Raw genomic sequence first — 19,928 nt, 5'->3', positions numbered from 1 at the left:
CCATCCTCTCCCTGTGCACCTCCAAGCAGAGCCTGGCCCTGCCTTCCCCATACTCTCCCATTTGGGAGGTGCAGGCTGCAGGATGATCTCCCTTCATCCATCTCTTCTGCAGGCTGAATGGGCCCAGCTCTCTGTGCCTTCCCTCCTCCACCCTGTGCTCCAGCCCCCTCACCATCTTGGTGCCCCTCCACTGGACTCACTCCATGATGTCCATACTTGCCTTGCTCCAGGGAGCCCAGAGCTGGACACTGCTGCCAATGCCAGCTCGCAAGTGCAGAACAGGGTGCCAGTCACTTCCCTGAGCCACCAGCCCCATGCTTGCTGCAAGAGCCCTGAGTGCTGTCAGTGCTCCTTATCAGGAGTGCCCATTGCTGAATGGCCTCCATGAGCTGTCTGCAAGAACCATCTGCCCCTGGCCAGGCCCTTTTCAGCAAATCTGCTTGGCAAGACAACTCTGTCCCAACCTTCACTGTTCAGTGGAGATACTCTGTCCCAGAAAGGATACTGTTTCTGCTTCTGTTAACCTGTATGAGATGCCTGTCAGCCCCTTTCTTCTGCAAGCCAAGAATAAACCTTTAGACCTGTAATTTCCAGCATCTTGGTTTAATAAATACTTCTGAGCCCAAAGGCAGGAGAAACATTTCCTTGCAGAAGGAAAACAACACGGAGTATTGATTTTACTTCATTTCTTACTGCAAGTTTTTAGACAGTATTCTGGTATCTTAGAGATTTTTCCATTCTTCTCCCTAAATAAAAACCACCAGAAGTAATTTCAGGGATGTTTTCATCTAGTCCAGTTTAAGCTCCTCTATTATAGTCAACTTTCTCATTGGGAAACAAGGAAGATTAGATCTGCCCAAGCGGTCATGAGCCACCCTCTCTCTGAAACAGAAGAGCTAATAATAAACTTTACTTGAATCACTATGGTGACAGCCAGGGGCTTTATTTCTCCAGATTAAGTACTGGCCTCCAAAAAGGTTATTTTCAAGTACAGCTGAGCAGTGGCTGATATAAACTCAGACAATTCTTAGATCTTGGTTTGTCATGTGCCTTGTAACAGGATAACATAGAAAGACTACAGACCCTATAAACAGCCTGCTCAGGTCCAAGAAGGCTGTTAGTCTAGAGCTTTTGGAAAAAAAAAATTGAATTTACAGCTGTGTCTTTGTAATTTCATATTGGTTAGGTATGCCTAACCACTATACTATGGGTTACCACATAACTCTAAATGCATGTAACCTCTTTTCACTCCAAATTACTCATCTTCTTCCCACCTAGCCCTCTCCATCTTCCTTCTCCTACAGGCCCCATACACTGTTGCCAAACGTGCTCATAAGAACAGCTGTTTACACCTGCAAATCATTCAGATTAACTTGTGGTTTTGCTAGTCACCAACCAAAATACTGAATACCAAAAGTCTAACCAAAAAGAGGAACCAACACACTGGATTGTATGAATTATGCTGGAAGTCAATCAAATCAAGATGGTTAGGACTATTTTTCTCTAGAGTACAATGGTCAGGGCATTACCTTAAGCATCTGGAAGGTACATGCCTGAACAATTTATTCAGTTATCTTTCATCCAGTTAAGCCATTTCTACTTTTATGAGAGTCTGTGAACAGGATTTAGATCCTTGAACAGATGTGCTTCTAATCCAACAGCATCAGGATAAGCAGGATATTTTATTTACCTTTTAGTACTATCTTGAAGCCGTTCTCCCAGTTGCAGAAAGAACTGGAATCCTGTATCAGCTGCAGCCAGACTGGGATGGATCAGCAAGCACACAGGCAGTCCTCTTTTCTGTTGAGGACTGAGTTGTTAAAAGATTTAAACAAAGCATTTGAAGAATGTCAAGTTCATTTCCATTCCATCTGTGCAATTCCAAAGTGGCAACTATTGCATATATACAATAAATAGAAGTATGCTATCCTTTTCTAAGTTTTCATTAGAATTTAAATTATTAAAAAAATATTTATACTTTGGAGTTGTGAATCGTAAAAACACTTCCTGACCCATATAATTAAAACCGGCTAGTACATTTACATAAAAATCAAAAGGCAGTTCAAGTATTTGTATAACACCAACACTTAATAAAAGTAAATTTCTGCTTTTAAGACTGACTTGGAAATTTTTGATGTTTTAAATTGCAAATTAAAAAGTGTTCTTTTTGCTGAGACAGTTAGAGACAAAAACCCACAAAAAAATCAAAACAAAACACAAACCAATCTCACAGAAGATATAAAATTCTGGTGCAAGGACATACATTTCAGCAATAGTGTCTTCTCAAGTAGAAAAGCCAATATGAGATAAAGACAACCAACCATGTTCCTGTATAGGTTTTTTTTTACTATACATGTAAGCAAATGTTAGATTAAAACTGATTTTTATTTTTGTGAAAGACATTTATTGAATACAAAAAATCCCCATTACATTCAGCCTTATTATAAATGATTACACGCAAAGAAATTCGAAACTCTGTGTAAGATCAACAGTCTAACTGGCTGAACATTTTTGGAATTTAGTATATTTATGAACCCTTATTTCTCAACTGTACAATAATAAAATTCAAAAAAATACACTTTGTCTTTCCAGGAATACTAGTCAGAGGGATTCCGTGCTCATGGTGTGAATGGCAGCCCACACTCTGGCAGCTCTTAGTTTCATGTTTTTAAGTGTAGGACTTCCCATATTAGAAACAAGGTGTATGGAGAAAGCCTAAACAAAAACTTATGGACAGAGCTTGCTTTGATCCTAAAAGCTGCCAGCCACAGTTAAAGACTGCAGGCTTACAAGTACCATTGTTCATGCTGGGGCAATGAAGGTCAGGTTCAGAAAAGCTTTCCCATACAGAAGAGAGGTTAAACACATGTTCACATCAGTGCTGTCTGATTTGGAAGCCCTACTGTGGATTTCCAAAGCTATCAAGCCTCCAGCTGTATATCTTGGATACCCACTTGTTAGATGCTAGAAATTTTCCTATTGCCTTTGGAGGGATTTTATTTACTACATCCAAGACATTGAAACAATGTCTGTAGTCTCTGTATAAAGTTAAACTACAGGTATAAACCTACAGTTTAGTTTTTGTACAAGGTAAAATGAGACAAACATCATGAAACCTCAGCTCATTTTCATGAAACTTCTGCACACCACTTGTTATCACTGCCTCACTGCTGAACACTGACATTTCATGTCATAAATTCAAAGATATCAAGATTAAAAAACTGATTTGCACAAAAGAAATTTGAAATAACTTTATATACACAACAAAAAGCTTTTTGAAAGTACAAAAATAACATCTATCTGCCAATTAGTTACCATGCTGTGAGAGTTCTTTCAGTGCCCTACACATGCAAGACTGTAATCCAGGTTCAGAATAATTCTGTATGTGTAGAATGTATCAGAATATAAAAGAGATTTATATGTGACTAACTCTTATTTTCAGAATTAATATGTATTCAAAATATCTTTGTAACCAATACTGCAATATTCCAGTCTCTGCATGTATATGTGTAGATAAGCAGCTTTCATCTTAGTCAATTTTAAAATCGCCTGTACGCTGGTAATCCACGCTAAAAAGCTATGATGGCTCTAATGAATCTAGTTATACAATACAATTCAAAATGTACAAAACTATAAAAAGGGAACATTTATTGCCATGCATGAAACTTTAAGTATGTTCAACTAAAAATTGCATCAAATGCAGTTCTGTTTAACAACAAAAAAAAACCACACAAAGCAATTTACATTAACACTCTTAACATTAGATCAGCAGAATTAGATCTGACTAAAAATACAAGGGTAAGACACATTCCTTTTGCTGGTGCCTATCAGATCTTCAAATCCATGGAAACAAAAACCCAGGAATCTTCATTTCCCACAGTCAAATCAGATCATGAAATCAACTGAAAAGAGAAATGCATTAGTTTTCTCCCTTTTTTCAATGCAATCACATATAACGTCTCCTTTTGTATCAAATTATCATGAAAATACACTCTCCTCTTGCTATCGCAAAAAACCCAAAACCATCCCTAGAGCAGACAAATTGCCCTCTCATGCCTTTGCTGATACTGACACAGGACACTATCATGCTTGTCTATGCACAAGACATAGACACAGCAATTCTAGATAGTTATGTATCAACATCTCTGAGTGAAGACACAAGAAAATGAAGTTACTTTATTAACTACACTAAGTGAACCTCACTTCTATGGTTCCATTTTTAGTTTCAGGGCAGGCAAAAGTAAGGAAATACAATTTTTCTTTACAAATTACAAAGCTCAGATTGGACAATAAACCCTCTATCATAAGTACAGTAGATAAGGCCTGATCTTCAGCACAGCAAACTCAAAGGCAACATCATCATAAGGATAGAGGATAGAGAAAAGGATAAGGATAGAGAAAAGCTATCTGTCCTTATTCTCTTTTGCCTTATCTGACAGGTCTGCTGAGCTTGTACAACCTTATGTGTTATCTATGAATGTACGTGGCCAGAGCCTGAATCAGAGTGCATCTTGTAGCCAAGGTTGTAATTTAAAGCAAATTCAGAGCTTTTGGAGTACAAGTCATTAAAAACTGTGATAACCTTAATTCTAGTTATGCTTACCAAAGAAATACATAAGAGTAGTAGTGGCATGCTAAGAAAATCTGAAGCAATTATTTTTTTAAAGAGGGAAACACAAGGATAATCCCCCTTAATCCATCTCTTCTACAGGCTGAACCAAAACATCAAAGGTTTAGGTGAGCACTAAACTTTCAATATTATACAAAAAGCTATTAAAACTGGTGTAAGAGGATGCCATGCCAAGCTGAAGGGAAAAAACCCCACCCCAACCCAGAGTATTTTCTAAATGATCAAGTCTTTACCTCTTTGACTGTTTTTTTAATGAAGTCTTTTCTGTCAGATAAATCATAACTAGGATATTTTTCATACACCTAAAGAAAAGTAAAAACAAAACAAAAACATAAACCTCAAATTACTTTCATTCAATAGATGGTATGAGTAGAAGAGGCTTAATTGAAATTAGGGCAAAAACCTATGTTGGTACATCTAGTACCACAACTGCCAAAACGCCCTCTGTTAATTAGGGGAAGACACAAGCTTATTTTCCTTCTTTATTTTGACCACACAAATATTTAAATGCATGTATTCTTTTATGTTTGGTCACTGACTGAACTGGTACTGTAATTTTTCATATCAAATTGAAATGCCTAGCTTGCCATGTCACACAAGTAAGAATTCTCCATTTTTTGTTTTAAATGCTCTCTTAAGTAGTCAGATAGCCCTGCATTAGTGTAGGAAGCCAAACAATTAATGAAAAATAAATAAGCCTTGGTATTTGATAATAAGTAAAACTGTGATCTTTTCAAGAGACTACGAGAAGAGTTAAAATATTTGAGTGCTATTGTACAATTACTCTTTGGTTAACAGAGTGGGAGAGGACCAAACAAACAAAAACCAGATGCCAACACTGACAAGCAATTCAGAGTATTTTATTTCAGCATGCCAAATTTCAGACTTCAAGAATGACTATACATATGAAAAAAAGTTACCTACAGTTTTCTCATAACTTCGGGTTTAGTTTTCTCAAGACAACATCTTGAAATTCCCAGGAAAACCAAACATGTGAGCTGACCAGAAAATATAAAGGTAACTGTTTGTGTTTTGGTCACTTCTCCCCACCCTTCCCTTTTCTGGCCACATGGTTCCCACCTGTTCTGACAACTAAGGGATTTCTTGCTGAATTGATTCAACTCACTAACTCAGCTGAGAACTATTCTGATAGATGCTGATAAGAGACAGTTGAATGGACTTATAAAGAGAACTGTGAAGAAGGAGTGTGCAAGGTGAGCAGCAGAAATGTACAGAGCACAGGGGACAGCCCTCCCCTATGGACAGCAGCAAAGCTGCTGCACTGTCTAAACATGTCGGCTATTTGCACTGTCACACATGGAGCTAATACTGCTACATCCCAGGTAGCTAAATTTAATATTTCCCTTTTAATGCTGATATCAGTGTTGCATATCTAAAAAAAAGCTCTCATTGTTATAGCTATCAGCAAGTAAATAAACCAACGCAAAACTATTTAGTTTTGCAACAACAGTGTAGAAGCCTTCATTTCTGAAATGATGATCAAAGTCAGTTCACAAACAATCCACTACCTATAAAGAGACTACAAAATTGTACTTACTTCCTTGCAGATTTGTTTCATTGTAACCTCCTCCAAATTTGCATTGGCCAACAAATTCTTGACAGTTTCCTTCAGTTCTTCATCTGTGGGTGGCTTCTTCAGTTTTTTAATCAAAGGTTCATCATCTGAACTATCCTCAGACTCGCTTTCTAAATAAGAAGAATAAATTGCATTGTAATAGGTTTTCAGTTCGTCTGTTTTCTTCCTTAAAAATAGAAGCCATCAGAACTTTCAACAAACATCCAATCCAGATGTTTTCCTTTAAAATAGACATCTTGCTAGACTATCCACTTAAAAACAAAGCTAATGCCATCAGTACTACATTTATTTATGAATCTGTGTAATTACTGATGAACCATCAGTTTACAAATCAACAAGAATTCTAAAAGGTATGGGACTAATTTCACGTATCAAACTAATGAAAAAGACTTATTACAACAATTCTATTTCAGGCATTATGGCCCTAAGAAAATAAAAAGTAATTATTTCCTTTAAAAAGGAGTTTATATTTCTTCTTTTCCCCTAGCAGTGTTGCACACTAGGCTCTTGTAATTTTGCAATGTAATTCTGCCAACTTAGTATCAGAAAGCACCATGAGAAGAGAACAAATAGGGAGAACTTCGTAAATGAAATTAAGGGAAGGGGCACAGGACACTAATACAATCTTTTCCAGCAGAAAATGAATTAGACTGAATGATTCCAACATCCACTCAGTTCCTCTACTGCCAACAAGACAAAATTCAAGCAGCTGCCAAACAAACTAGATAATGACCTTACAGAATGACCTACTTAAACTGGAAACAGAAATGCAGGAGGAGTAAATAAGAAATTACAAATATATTACATAACTTACAGGATAAACACATATATAACATTTGTATGTAAATATATATGCTGATGACAAAATAAGATGTACACACAACACAGCCACATTTAGAAGTCAAACTGAAAATACACTGAGTTCAGCACAGGCCAGTTACTCTGCTGAGAAATAAGGCAATGAAAGAAATTGAGCACCCTTCTGTGTCCAAGAGCTCACCTGCACCTTTCAGCAAAGCACTGACAAGAAGGGTAATTAATGTGACCTGATGCTTGTGCTGTAGCATGTATATGCCAAGGGCAGCATTAAAGGAAGTACCTTTGCAGTATGGATATAAACTGCATCAGTAACTCAGACTACAACTGCGATAGACCTGGCTGCTATCGCAGAGTGTCAGAGAATTTAAGGTAGAAAAGGACCTCAGGAGATCATCTGGTACCAAAGCTGCTACTTGGAACAGGACCAGCATGGAGCTGGTTACTTGGGCACCTGCCAGGCTGATGTCCAAACATCTCCACCAATGAGGAGTCCACTGCTCCTCCAGGTCCCACTTCTGTGACCACCCACATGGTGAAGTTTCTCCCCTAACAAATAACTACAGGGTCTCTGGTGGCAACTTGGGCCTGTTGCCTCCCATCCTCTCCCTGTGCACCTCCAAGCAGAGCCTGGCCCTGCCTTCCCCATACTCTCCCATTTGGGAGGTGCAGGCTGCAGGATGATCTCCCTTCATCCATCTCTTCTGCAGGCTGAATGGGCCCAGCTCTCTGTGCCTTCCCTCCTCCACCCTGTGCTCCAGCCCCCTCACCATCTTGGTGCCCCTCCACTGGACTCACTCCATGATGTCCATACTTGCCTTGCTCCAGGGAGCCCAGAGCTGGACACTGCTGCCAATGCCAGCTCGCAAGTGCAGAACAGGGTGCCAGTCACTTCCCTGAGCCACCAGCCCCATGCTTGCTGCAAGAGCCCTGAGTGCTGTCAGTGCTCCTTATCAGGAGTGCCCATTGCTGAATGGCCTCCATGAGCTGTCTGCAAGAACCATCTGCCCCTGGCCAGGCCCTTTTCAGCAAATCTGCTTGGCAAGACAACCCTGTCCCCACCCTCACTACTGCAATCTTTACTAGAAACTCAGTGTCTGTATACCCTTTATGCACATCCTGAGATATGAGAAAATCAACTGCAACAGGATGCGTGGAGAAAACAATTTCTATGTTAACAAAAAACTTGTATCAAGCTGCTGAACCAAAGATACACACATGGGATACACACCACTGGATCAATTACAAGACTCGCATAAAGACAATACAGAGGCCCAAACAGAACTTTACCAATGATTCTTCCAGCAAAATAGAGAACTTGGCTGATACTTTCAGTTTGTATGCAAATAAAAACCATACACATGCTCAGCAGCATGACAGCAGGAAATGCATGAAATATATCCAAACCAACAGCTTTTTAAATTATTGTTTCAAGGAAAGAAACATCAAGTAGAAAACCAACAATATACCAAATTCCATTTTCTTTCACACTAATATGCAAAAGCTTGCTTTCTAATAAGCATGCCAGTTAAGCTACAGAGCAATGTATGATGAAAGATTTAAAGCATTTACCTTTTCTAGAACTGTTCTGGTTTTTCTTAGTAGTGCTGCTGTCTGCCTTCTTGACATTTGCACCCTTCACAGCTTTCTTGGTTTTAGAAGTCGTCTTTTTAGATTTTTCTCTTTTAGATGCTTTTCTTGGGGGCTACAAAAAAAAAAAAATATCAGAAAATTAAAGTAATGTGTGTATTACTTCAACAATTCATATCTCTTTTCCAGAAAGGAAAATTTTCCACTCCAAGGACAATTAACTCCAGCCACTCCATGCCTAAGTTTCCAACAAAGCTGGTGCAGCAAAACACTGCCTACATCCTTCTAACTCTAGTATATCAAAAGCTGTCATAAACCCAACTCTTTTTAAAATTCTGCTATCTTAAAGCTGTACAAATAGGTATCTTCCATTTCATCAAGTCCTATTTTCAAACTAATTTGACAAAGCAGTGCTTTTGAAATAATTATGTTTTTATTCCATACACCTAAACTTCACTTTCTGAAGACTTCAGTCCACTCAGCCATTGCAGACATGCCTAACTCCCGCCTTTTGAAAGAAGGCAAAGATGACCCAGTTAGATCAATGGAGTTTACTGTTAGGCCTTTTTGTTTGTTAGAATTTTGTTTGTTTGGAGGGTTTTAGATTTTTGGGGTTTTTTAAAAAATAACTGAGTTCTTGGAAATATGACCACAACTGCCTCTGAAAAAGATATTTCTCTCCTCACAGTAGAAACCCTGTTTTCCTGAAGAAATTAAAACATATGTCAACTTTTAATATTTCAGCCCTCTTTCAATTCTGCTGTTTATAAGTAAAGAAAAAAGTACAGTAAGAATTAAGGTTGCTCCATGGAGGCACAGGAAATTCTTTGAACATTTCCTTTTAACATTAAACCCAACACCTATCAAAATGACCCCAACAAAACAAACTGTTAAGTTACATTAACTGCCTTTCAACAAAAGATTGCTACTATTTCCAATAGCTCAGGCTATTAACCTAACAGCCTGTCACACTTCCATTTCAACAGAGAATGTAACCCAAGTGAACAGTGGCCATATATGACAGCCAAGGGTTCCATAGCTTCCATAAAGAACTTTCTTGGACACCAGCAGTTTGACCAATTGCACTTTGTTGCAGGGGTCTGATAAGGCATAATGGTTTTAAACTGAAGGCGTGTTGATTTAGAGGAGAAATAAGGAAGAATTTCTTTTGCAATGAGGTGGTGAAACACTTAAACTGGTTGCCCAGAGAGGCTGTGAATGCCCATGCTTGGAAACATCCCAGGCCAGGTTGAATGAGGCAACCTGATCCAGCTGGTGTCTCTGCTCAATGCAGGACTAGATGACCTTTAAAAGGTTTCTTCCAACCCAAACTATTCCATGATTTGATGCTTCTCATCTAGTATGCAGAAAGTTTAAAAAAACCCACAAAATACAATGAGATTAAGACACTTCAGAGATTGCAGGGATCTTTCTAAGGCTGCCTACTATGTTGTCTACTTTAAGACACAAAACCTGAAGAGAGAGTTTAAGATACAAAATCCAGGAGGAATATGGAAACAAGATCCCAAACCAATGTAGTCAGGTAGGTCAGTGACTCCTACTGAACTCAAAGTTAATTCCTAGGTATCAAATCAAACACTGCATTATGAAATTATAATAAAATCATCACAAGATGATATAAGAAATGCAATCAATTAATTAGCAATCCTGGCTGCCCCAAAATGACACATAGGAAATGGTTTTATAAGGTGCATACATACACACAAGAACCAGAACTTCTGCCTTTTATCTAAATGATTCTCTAAATTCAACACACTCAGAATTTAAGAAATTCAACACACTCAGAATTTAAGAAAACCTCTTCTAAATTGCAGATGTGTTCCCTTTACTTTCAGTTAAATATCACTTGCTCCCCAACTCTGTGTTCCAAGAGTTACCAATTCATAGCAATGACATAATGTTGAAAAACAAACAAAACAACTCATTACCTCATCTTCACTTTCTTTTTCTTCTGAAGACTCGTCCTTTTCCTTTTTTTCATCTTCTTCACTACTGGATTCATCTGACAAGATCTCTGGGTACTTGGTACGTTTCGCTTTTCTTGTTGTTCCAGAGCTAGTGCGCTCTTTTTTGCCACCTTTGCTTTGTGGTTTTTTGGACTTTGGCAATGGCTGAGAGACAAGAGATGTGTGTAATCCAAGTAAGAATACAAAAGTGAATTTTAAAAAGATAAATACTTTCCAATCACATCAAAGAATAGTAAACAAATATGGAGATGTCTTAAATGTACATAAAATAGTCCTGGGTTGTGTTAAGTCATAATATTTTGCAGCAAGCAAATATTCACTATTGAGACAGACTTGAGCAAAATGAAATTTCAGTTCTAAGCTAAGTGCACCCCTTCCCTAAGCAAACAAATCTTCAATGACTGGGCGCTAGAGAGGGAAGCAAGAAAAGTTACTTCTAGATTGTTCTTTTACCTACCAATCCATAAAACAAGCCTTTTCTTTTGGTAACGAGTCAGCTGACAACTCAGAAGACTTAAAGGCAAGAATTCTGTCACATCTAATGCAAACCCGCATTTTGCTGCAACTCTGTGTCTCTAAAGCAGCTTGCTGAGCCCTTATTCACATCACCTCCCAGTGTTTGCTGGGAATAGATTTAGTTTCCTGAGCAACAGTGCAACTATTTTAGTATTACTTTTAGATTAAAAGCTGAAAGTCCTAGAAGATTAACAACAGAGTTTAGCAGTCTTGGCAGTGACACTCTGAGTCTAGTGCACTGGTTTTGTACCCTGCAAGAAATTCCATTTGGTGATGTCCAAATGTGATAACATACATTTGCTAAATACAGCAAACACAGGTAACATCTGAAGCTTGGTTTTCCTGTCCTTTCATGTATCTATTCTCCTCCACCCACAAAGCAGAGGCTAATTGGTATTTGGGAATGGATATCCTAATTAGCTCCATGTGTTGAACTCACACTCTGTGCATTATCAGTGTGTAATGGGTACACCCATATGTAAACAGAATTTCTACTTAAGCCCTCACCCCATTATGGATGCTTGCAGTAGTAGAACTACTCTCTTTCAACAAGTCATTCCTCCTTCAGTAAGTTAGAACAGAAATTGTATTATCACTGGAAACAAGCAAACAATGAGCAATAGAGAACAGATACATTTTCTATCAGAACAGAGCTATAAAAGCAAGCATAACAACCTGTATCTCACCTTGCCCGAAGATTTTGGATGCATAAGGAAGTTTAATATTCTGGTTACGAGCTCACTATTGACTCCTGATCTTTCCAAGTCAAGAACTTCACAGATACTTTTCAACATTGCATTTCTAAATCTGTAGGAAAAAAAAAAAAAAAGAAAAGATTCAGTATCACATACTAAACAATCAACATCTGACTGCTAGAAGCTGCTGTCTGGTTTGTGTCGGCCACCTGACAATATATATACACAGTCAACTACACTTCCAGTCTTATCTATGGTCAAGCAAAGAATCACCACTATATTACATAAAGCAAAATAAAACAGAATTCCCAAATCTGTATGTCTGTATAACAGGATATTTAAAGAAATTAAGGAATCACAGTAAAAAAGTATTACATTCTTTATGATCTATAGCCTGAATAGTAAAGTTCTGCAAAGTAGATATTGACTTTTGTTCATCTTGTTCAATGCTGTTAAAATATGACATGCAAGTGTAAAGACTGGGCAGAAATCAACCACAGAGGCAAAACAAATTAAGAAACTGATCAACAGTTTGTGTTCTACACAGCTACAAATGGCAGCAGAAGCTATCACAGTAGGCAAGCACACAGGGCTCTGCACTTTCATTTGCAACCCAAAGCAACCAGGTTTCAGAATATTTGCTGCTAGCAGTTGTTTCATATGGAAAATAAGAAAAAAATTGTGCAAAATTACTTTATTTTGCAGCATTTTTTTTGATAAGGGGAATTAGCCAATTAAACCTTTGGGAAATGGTCAAAACTCCCATCAGGAGACAGAGTTTATCTTGTAGATTCCCACATATTTGACAAACCATAGTCCTGAAAAACTGCATTTCTGAGGAAGAAAAATTTAAAAACTCCAAATTCTGGAAGCCTTTCCACTATCAGCAAACAGGCACTAAAAAAACTCCTAAGTTTTAGAATATATTGTGTAGATGTTACTAGTTCTTTCATTTGTTACAACTAGCTACACAAATATGCAAGGGCATTTTAAACCCTTTCAGGGCAGCTAAAACTAAGTTGCAGCAGCTTCTCCTGTTGATGGAAAAGCAACTTATGAAGGGAGCCAGGAAAAAAAAAAGTTTCTGAGACTAGTTGCTATGGCAATTCTAGTATATTTCATATATAATAAGCAGAAATGGCTTTGATTCTGAAGGAGGAAGATTTTGAGGCAGAGAAGGATGCAGGTTTGCATCATGAATAAAGTACAATATGTTCACAACATTATGCTTGCCCCAGGGAAATAATGCCTTCCTCTCACTTGGCAGAAGAATCTAATAATTAGTATGCAATAGTTAAAGTTAGGAATGTAGGAATTGTGAATAAAATGTTCACAATATAACTTTTAATACATTTTAAGCTGTCTTAAGAGACCAGTTTGTGTGATTAAAATGAACTTAGAAAAAAAATTGTAGAGCTCTACTAAACAGCCACCGGGCTTATAGTTCAACTTTAATCTCAAGTAAAATTGTAGAAGAAAGAAAGGAAAAAAATAGAGTGCAAAACATGAGTCAAGCTATGTTAACTATCAAGAGTTACTTTTTTTCATTACTTTTTTAACATTTCTTCCTTCTTTTTATATTGGTCACTTCCTTTTTCAAAGGGAAACCCACTGAACTGACCCACATTCTTCTTTAGGGATGCAACCTAGAACAGAGCAGACAGATTACTTTTCATTGCAAGCAGTTTAAAAGATTTCATCAAATTACATTTGCTAACCTCTCATACAAGAAATGTCCTAACATTTTATTCTCTGTTGACAGAGCTACACCTTTTAAGTTATAACCTACATGGATTATGCCTTTACTCATCTCATGACAGACAAACTACAACAATTAAGTTCAACTTCTTGTGACCGTGGTACTTTTAATAACATAGTAGACAAAGTCACCTGCCATTTCAAGCTCATTTAAAATGTACTGCATGATGACTTACAGGTTTGCAAAACTACAACATTATAAAGCTTGTTACATGCTTTGTATCACATAATTTGTTACAAAATAGGGAATTTTATTTTTTATTCTACAATCTGCTGAAGTAGATTTACTTTACTAGCTATTCTGAAGTCTTACATAGGACCATGACTGTATTTTTGAACCTCTTATTAGTAGGACCAATTTTTGCATTTATGTACCACCCAATCTACAACTTCTACCATTACACCTGATGTCTGATTTGGGCTGAACTTTCATTGCAACAACCCTTATAATGGGAAAATTGCTCCCATCAAGATCAGAAGTGTATTTAAGTTTTGTTTTCACTTCATCTCCTTTTGCAAGAAAAACCCCAAAGTTGTTAAAAAGCAACCCCAGATCTCTCTATCTTCTGAGATCTTTATAACACTATCAAGAATAATTTCAACTAGCTTTCAATAGTTCTAAAAATTTTGTTTCTGCTGTTACTCCATTAGTTTATAGTTTTACCAAAGCTGAGCTCCTTTTCCAAAGAGCTTTGTTCAGCACCTTAAGAAAATTTGCAGGTGATACTAGTACATTTTAATCAAAGTGTTAATTACAATTAAAAGCACACACAAATAAATATGTGCATATGAAACAAGATCCGACCTTCACTATATTAAACAGCATTCTGAGTTCCCCAAAACTCTGATTAAATATAGTTTTGACTGAAACCATACTGATCTATTCTTTTTTTGAATACTCGTGGCAAGAGATCATTATTTGCCATTTAAACAAACATTGCATTGGAAGCAGTGGTCTGAGAATTAGAGCTAGCACACCAAGTCTCCAAAATACACAAAGGTATTTTTAAAAGTTCCAATAGTTATAGTAAACATATATAAATAGTACATGTAAATCTGCCTCAATTTCACATTTTGCCTCCATTAGCAAGGAAAACGGGTCATAATTTCTCTGAAATTATAGGCACAATCAGTGATACATAAACCACTCCAAGAAAGACTTGCCTTTATATTTTAAGTGTCATCCTTAAATACAAAATGGACAATATAATATTGTAATTATCTTAGGAAAACTGTTATATATAAAATCCTAATAGTGATTTTTATCACCTTTAGCTTTCTACTGCTTAGTACAAACAAAGAGAAAAATAGTAGAAAAGCAGTAATGTATTAATACATAGAGTATTTTGAGTGTTATCTGCATGTCAGCAGCTTTTAGCATGTGAACCATAAATTATTTCCAACTCATCCTTGTAAGGTAATCCACTATTCCCCCATTAAAAAAAAAATCAAATCTACATTCAAGAGAATTTTGATTTAGTATACCCTGCCACAGGATTTTTATAGGAAGAGATTTTATAGGAGTTAAAAGGAGGAGACTTACTTAACTGGTCCTGCAAATACCCATTTTCTAAATAGCTTGTAATAAATAACACTTAAGAAATAGATCAATATGTGCAAGTGTAAAAAACTGCACTACAAACATTTTCACTATACGTGAGAACTAATGGATATACAAGATTGAAATTCTTACAGTGCCTGGCCTGTTGTAGAGGAGTTTGTGCAGGTTCCTAAGTTCATCTGTCTTCTTTTTGCTCAGAAAGAACTGTATCCTCTCAATTTCACAGAGTTTTTGTCCTTTACCTGAAAACAATTAAAATAATTTATGCTATTTCATCACATTTGTATTTACCTATCTGTTTATAACTTAAAGTTTCTACTTTTTTTTTTTTTAGCAAAGAAGTTACTTAAAACCAGCATTAGACATTATAATAGGTCAAATATTAAGCAGGCCTTATCCTATCAGTTCAGCATCCTGACAGGCTCTTTACCTGCCTTACTTGATACTACTTAGATCAGGGTACAAGAATTTGGCATTTCTTTATATTCTGGCTGTTCTTGCCTTTGTTAGTAGTGGTGAGGTACCAAAGGTCCTATTCCAAGTAAGCTCAAATATCATGTAACTTTTACAGTTTAAACTGATGCTACAGAATAAAAGAGTAATTTCATATAGTAGCCTTATTGTTTTAAGAAGGATCATGACTTGTAAACTAGGTCTCACCTACAACAAATTAGTAATTTCATCTTTTTAGAGTTTTCATTATCATTGCTAACGCTCACAATTTGTATGTGAGAAGTCAAGCTTACCCGGTGTAATTGTAAAAGGTTCCTTCTGCAGTGAGGACACTTGCATGGTCAGTCGGTCAACCTTCTTCTTCTCCCTTTTTCCTTCAACAATGAGACTCTTCTCTGCAAAAGAAAGCTTCCTTAAACACAATATTCTTCATTGCAGATCTGACTGAAGTGACAGGCAACACAACACTGATTCTTTGAAATAGCAAATCAAAACCAGATGATGATATTAGCAGGTACCATGACACTTTCAGACCTTTGGCTAATAAGCCAATGTGATTCTATGGAGCTGCACATACATAACTAGAAGCCTCTCTAGTTCTTCACCACAAGGTAACCTTGAAGACAAGACTAAAGGTAACTTTACATTACCTTTAGACATTTCTAAAGGTAACTTTGGCATGACGGAGACTGCAGGACTAGGTGTTTTCCGAAACCCATCCTTCTCTCCTTTCACTGCCTTTTTCAGGTACAAAACTGACCCTGTTTACACATTCTCCTTGGATGCTGCAGTCAGTACACACACAGCTCCACACAAAGCACTCTGAAGAAGAATAGTACTACCAGATGGGCAAAAGCAGAGTCAAGGATGCCTGCATACAGATTTGTTTCCCACTACTGGACTGGAGAAACCACACATTTCAGCAGGAGAGGCAGAAGCACAAGTGCAGTGGGACTGTACTACCCATCCCAGGGAACACAGGGAAGCACTCTGCAGGGCACAATAACAAGTGTCACAAATACAACAAGAGTATTATTCCCAGTAATTCTGGTAGTGCTTACTAATGAATACATTTGGATTGTTTTACGTACACCCTGCATCACATCACTCATTTAATACCACTCTGAAGAAAAAGCTAAAGCTTCATTTAAACATCTCATACTAAAACAGTTGACCTCAAATAACACTATCCTTAGAGCTAAACAGATGGGCTGTCCCAGCTTTAACATCTAAAAGTAGCTTCATAACCTGTATGAACATAATCAAAACCAGAGCAAAAAGATTTTTTTCTGAAAACCCAATGCTAATTACTCCGCTGTTTTCCAAACCTGTTTTCTTTCTACTACCTTTCCTAAAGGCAAACTGCATCTCTTTCAAGGATCCAAGAGCATCAGTGACTTGGTTTTCACTGTGCCACATTACAGCTCTATTTCCATAAATGCTTTCCTTTTGAAAACAGATGCCTGGAGAGTTCACAATAGAAATTAACATTCTTGCACAGTAGTTCCTTCATCTTGTTTTGTTCTCCTTGACTACCTTCAATTACATGCCACAACAAAAAACTGGCCTTGCTTGCTCAACCTTTCATATTGCCACAATTTTTTATTACCAAAATTAGTCTAAAGGAATTTCCGCTGACCCAATATAATTACATTTGGATACCCAGAAAATTAATTCACTGTAGTTAAGCCAAGACATTTGTGTTGTTTTCAAAACTACTGCACACTTACAAGTTTCTCTTTTGCAAACACAGATCTCTTCAGAGTGTTAATGGCAAAAAAATAATCTGATAAGGGACACTAGTTACTGTAAAAATTGAAAAATTTACACATCAACAAAAAAATCCCTAGTACAGAAGTCCAGGATACTGGCAATCCCTTAAATCTTTTCTGAGAGAAATCAGCACCACTGTTTTTAGCACTGCCTGCTATAGACTACTGGGAAGCTATGATGACACATGAGACAGATGCACCATGGAATCTCCTCAATGACAGTACAATTAGCCAGAATTGCAGGAGACTGCATTCAATAGCTTGACATTCATTAAAGAACAACTTATTAAAAGGAAAAAAAAAGTACCCTTTTCTTCTTCCTCTTCCTCCTCTTCCTCTTCTTCATCTTCATCACTTTCCTCGGCTTTGTTTTCAGTTTCAGGTTGTTTCTCGTCTACTTTTTCTGACAACATTGTATCTTCTTTTGATGAATCAACAGAAGACATGGTATATGCTTCTGTAGAAAGAGTCAGGGGAAACCATCATCAACAGAACAACATCCATAAGAAACACAGGAATCTTGCTTTCAAAAATGATCTCCTTGTGCAGCAGAAGCAGTGTGCTGGTACTGTGATTGCTCACATTCTCTAATCACTAAGGTGTTTGGCATACACACAATACACACAACTTTGCAGAACAAGTTACCATCCATTCTGCAATTAGTCTGGTTAAGAACACTCTAAAAGGTTATAAATACTATTCACACACAAGTCTTCAAGCTGCTTTTGTGAAGCATTCGGAAACACCCACTCAAAGCAGCTGATACTGTTATCTATTAAAAACTGCAGTGTTTTAAGATATCACCATTTTACTGCACCCTCCTATAAACTTAATACTTATTCTTGATCATGGTAAACTATGCATACAAGTTTCCTACTAACTTAAACAAGTTACTTATTTAGATGGGAAATGGGAACAGAAACATTTAAAAAAAAATAACTTGCAAGTAATTCAGGAAAGAATTAATACTGCTTTCATAACCCAGACAGCTGCTGCATCTTTAGGCATAAAAATACTTCCTGGTTTTAATTTACAGATCTACAGCAAAAAAGAATAAATGCTTCATACTTCACATATTTAAGAGTCTTTTCTTAACACCTGAAGTGGCCTATATGCAAACTTTAAAACATCTCAGTTATACATGTACCATTTCAGGCTGTTACCTACTAACAGAAAACATCTATCCAATAGAGCAAGATAACCATATGTTTCCTTTTTTTAAATTCTAGCTTTCAGAAATTTTCACCGTTTAGATCTGGAACAGAATTTCACAAAATTAACCATTTTCTTTTTGCAATACTAGAGCCAGTATTATCTGCAAGAGATTAGGTGCAATAAGTAACATTTAAATCTGCTGCTTAGGTGCAGCATTAGTAGGTACCAGAGATCAGTCGTGTTCCAAATGACAGAAAACATGAGTTAATATTTATTACCCATAGTACGGGAAAAGTTAAATTTCCTGGCTTAATCATCAGGGAAAAATATATCCTTCAGGGTACTACTACCAGTATTTCATTTGTAGTAAATAATCTGTCACTTCAATAATCTGGCATTTTCATTTTACTTGAAGGCACGAGTAAAAGCAAGAGAAGCACTACAAGCTGTCTTTCCTTCCCCTTTCAATGGGAACTGAAGGGGGAAAGTTAAGAGACTTCTTAGCTTTCCACCACCTGGGTTCGGGACGTCGTTTTGCTTAGGGAAAAAGGGTTCTGGGATCCACCTTTATCGGGAGAGGGTCTCCCGCTCTCGGCTGGGGCTTTTCACATGAGGACTTTACACCTATACCCCCTTCCCGATTTGTAAGCTGGATGTCGGGGCAAACGGACGGCGATGCGCAGCGCCCGGTGGCGCCGGCCGCCAAGCCGCCACCACCTCCCTGCTGCAGCCGGGCTCAGGAGCGCCCGGCCCGCTCCCGCCGCAGGACACGGCGGGACCCAGCAAACACCCCAGGCAGGGGCCGGGGCGGAGGCAGCCCCGGTGACAAGCGCCCCGCACACGGCGTGTCCGTGGGGCGGGACGGGAGCCCGGCGGCGCGGCGGCCGCGTTTCATTTCTCCTCGTCGCAGTCCGTCCCCGCTCGGCCCGGGCGCGGCGAGGCGGGACCGCTCTCGGGCGCCGTTACGGCCATGGCGGCAGGACCCACCTCAGCACGAGTCCCGGCTCCCTCCTCAGGCGCGGCGGCAGCAGCTGAAGGCGGCAGTTACCGCTGGACGAGGCGGGTCTGGGCGCAGCGACACACACACGCCCCACCGCGGCGCAGCGCTACGGCCAGCAGCCACTCTTGCCCTTTCCCTCTCCTTCTCCCTCTTCCCTCCCTCCCGGAATCAACAAGGTTTTCAAAATGGCGGGTTCTCGGGCGGCGAGGAGGAAGCGGGAAGGCGGCGGCCAATCAGCGCCCGCGTTCCCGCCGGCGCGGGGAGGGCAGGGGAGGGTGCGCGTCACGCCCGCCCGCCCTCGGTGACGTCAGGCCGCGCGCGGCGGCGGGCGCGCGCTCCCGCTGAGGGGCGGGGGGGTGTGAGCGGTGCGTCGGTGCGTTTTCCCTTTTAAAAGCGG

General features: G+C 38.5%; 1 protein-coding gene across 2 annotated transcripts; it reads right to left on the bottom strand.

Annotated features, from left to right (window-relative positions):
- Positions 1-2,366: 2,366 nt before the first annotated feature.
- Positions 2,367-19,700, bottom strand: DEK (DEK proto-oncogene). 2 transcript variants are annotated; one of them, XM_066545117.1, is made up of 11 exons: positions 19,519-19,700; positions 17,684-17,833; positions 15,898-15,999; positions 15,284-15,393; positions 13,384-13,478; positions 11,824-11,944; positions 10,583-10,765; positions 8,616-8,748; positions 6,189-6,337; positions 4,864-4,932; positions 2,367-3,902 (listed from the first exon to the last, which is right to left on the bottom strand). In XM_066545117.1, the coding sequence occupies exons 2-11, from the start codon at positions 17,820-17,822 to the stop codon at positions 3,891-3,893; spliced, it is 1,113 nt and encodes a 370-aa protein (XP_066401214.1). In that variant the 5' UTR covers positions 17,823-17,833; positions 19,519-19,700; the 3' UTR covers positions 2,367-3,890. The 2 variants fall into 2 exon arrangements, with proteins under 2 accessions (XP_066401214.1, XP_066401224.1); XM_066545127.1 differs by lacking the exon at positions 2,367-3,902 and having other exon boundaries at positions 4,852-4,932.
- Between the last annotated feature and the right edge of the window lie 228 nt (positions 19,701-19,928).

This window comes from Molothrus aeneus, chromosome 1, assembly GCF_037042795.1.
Source record: "Molothrus aeneus isolate 106 chromosome 1, BPBGC_Maene_1.0, whole genome shotgun sequence".
Taxonomy (NCBI): Eukaryota; Metazoa; Chordata; class Aves; order Passeriformes; family Icteridae; genus Molothrus; species Molothrus aeneus.
This window is presented reverse-complemented; position numbering and strand designations above follow the sequence as displayed.

Coding starts and splice junctions, on each gene's coding strand:
- DEK (XM_066545117.1), bottom strand. CDS start 17,822: ATGTCTTCTGTTGATTCATCAAAAGAAGATACAATGTTGTCAGAAAAA. Junction 11,945..13,383: donor AAGGAAGAAATGTTAAAAAA/GTAATGAAAAAA, acceptor TTTTTCCTACAG/ATTTAGAAATGCAATGTTGA. Junction 4,933..6,188: donor TGAAACAAATCTGCAAGGAA/GTAAGTACAATT, acceptor ACTTTTCTTTAG/GTGTATGAAAAATATCCTAG.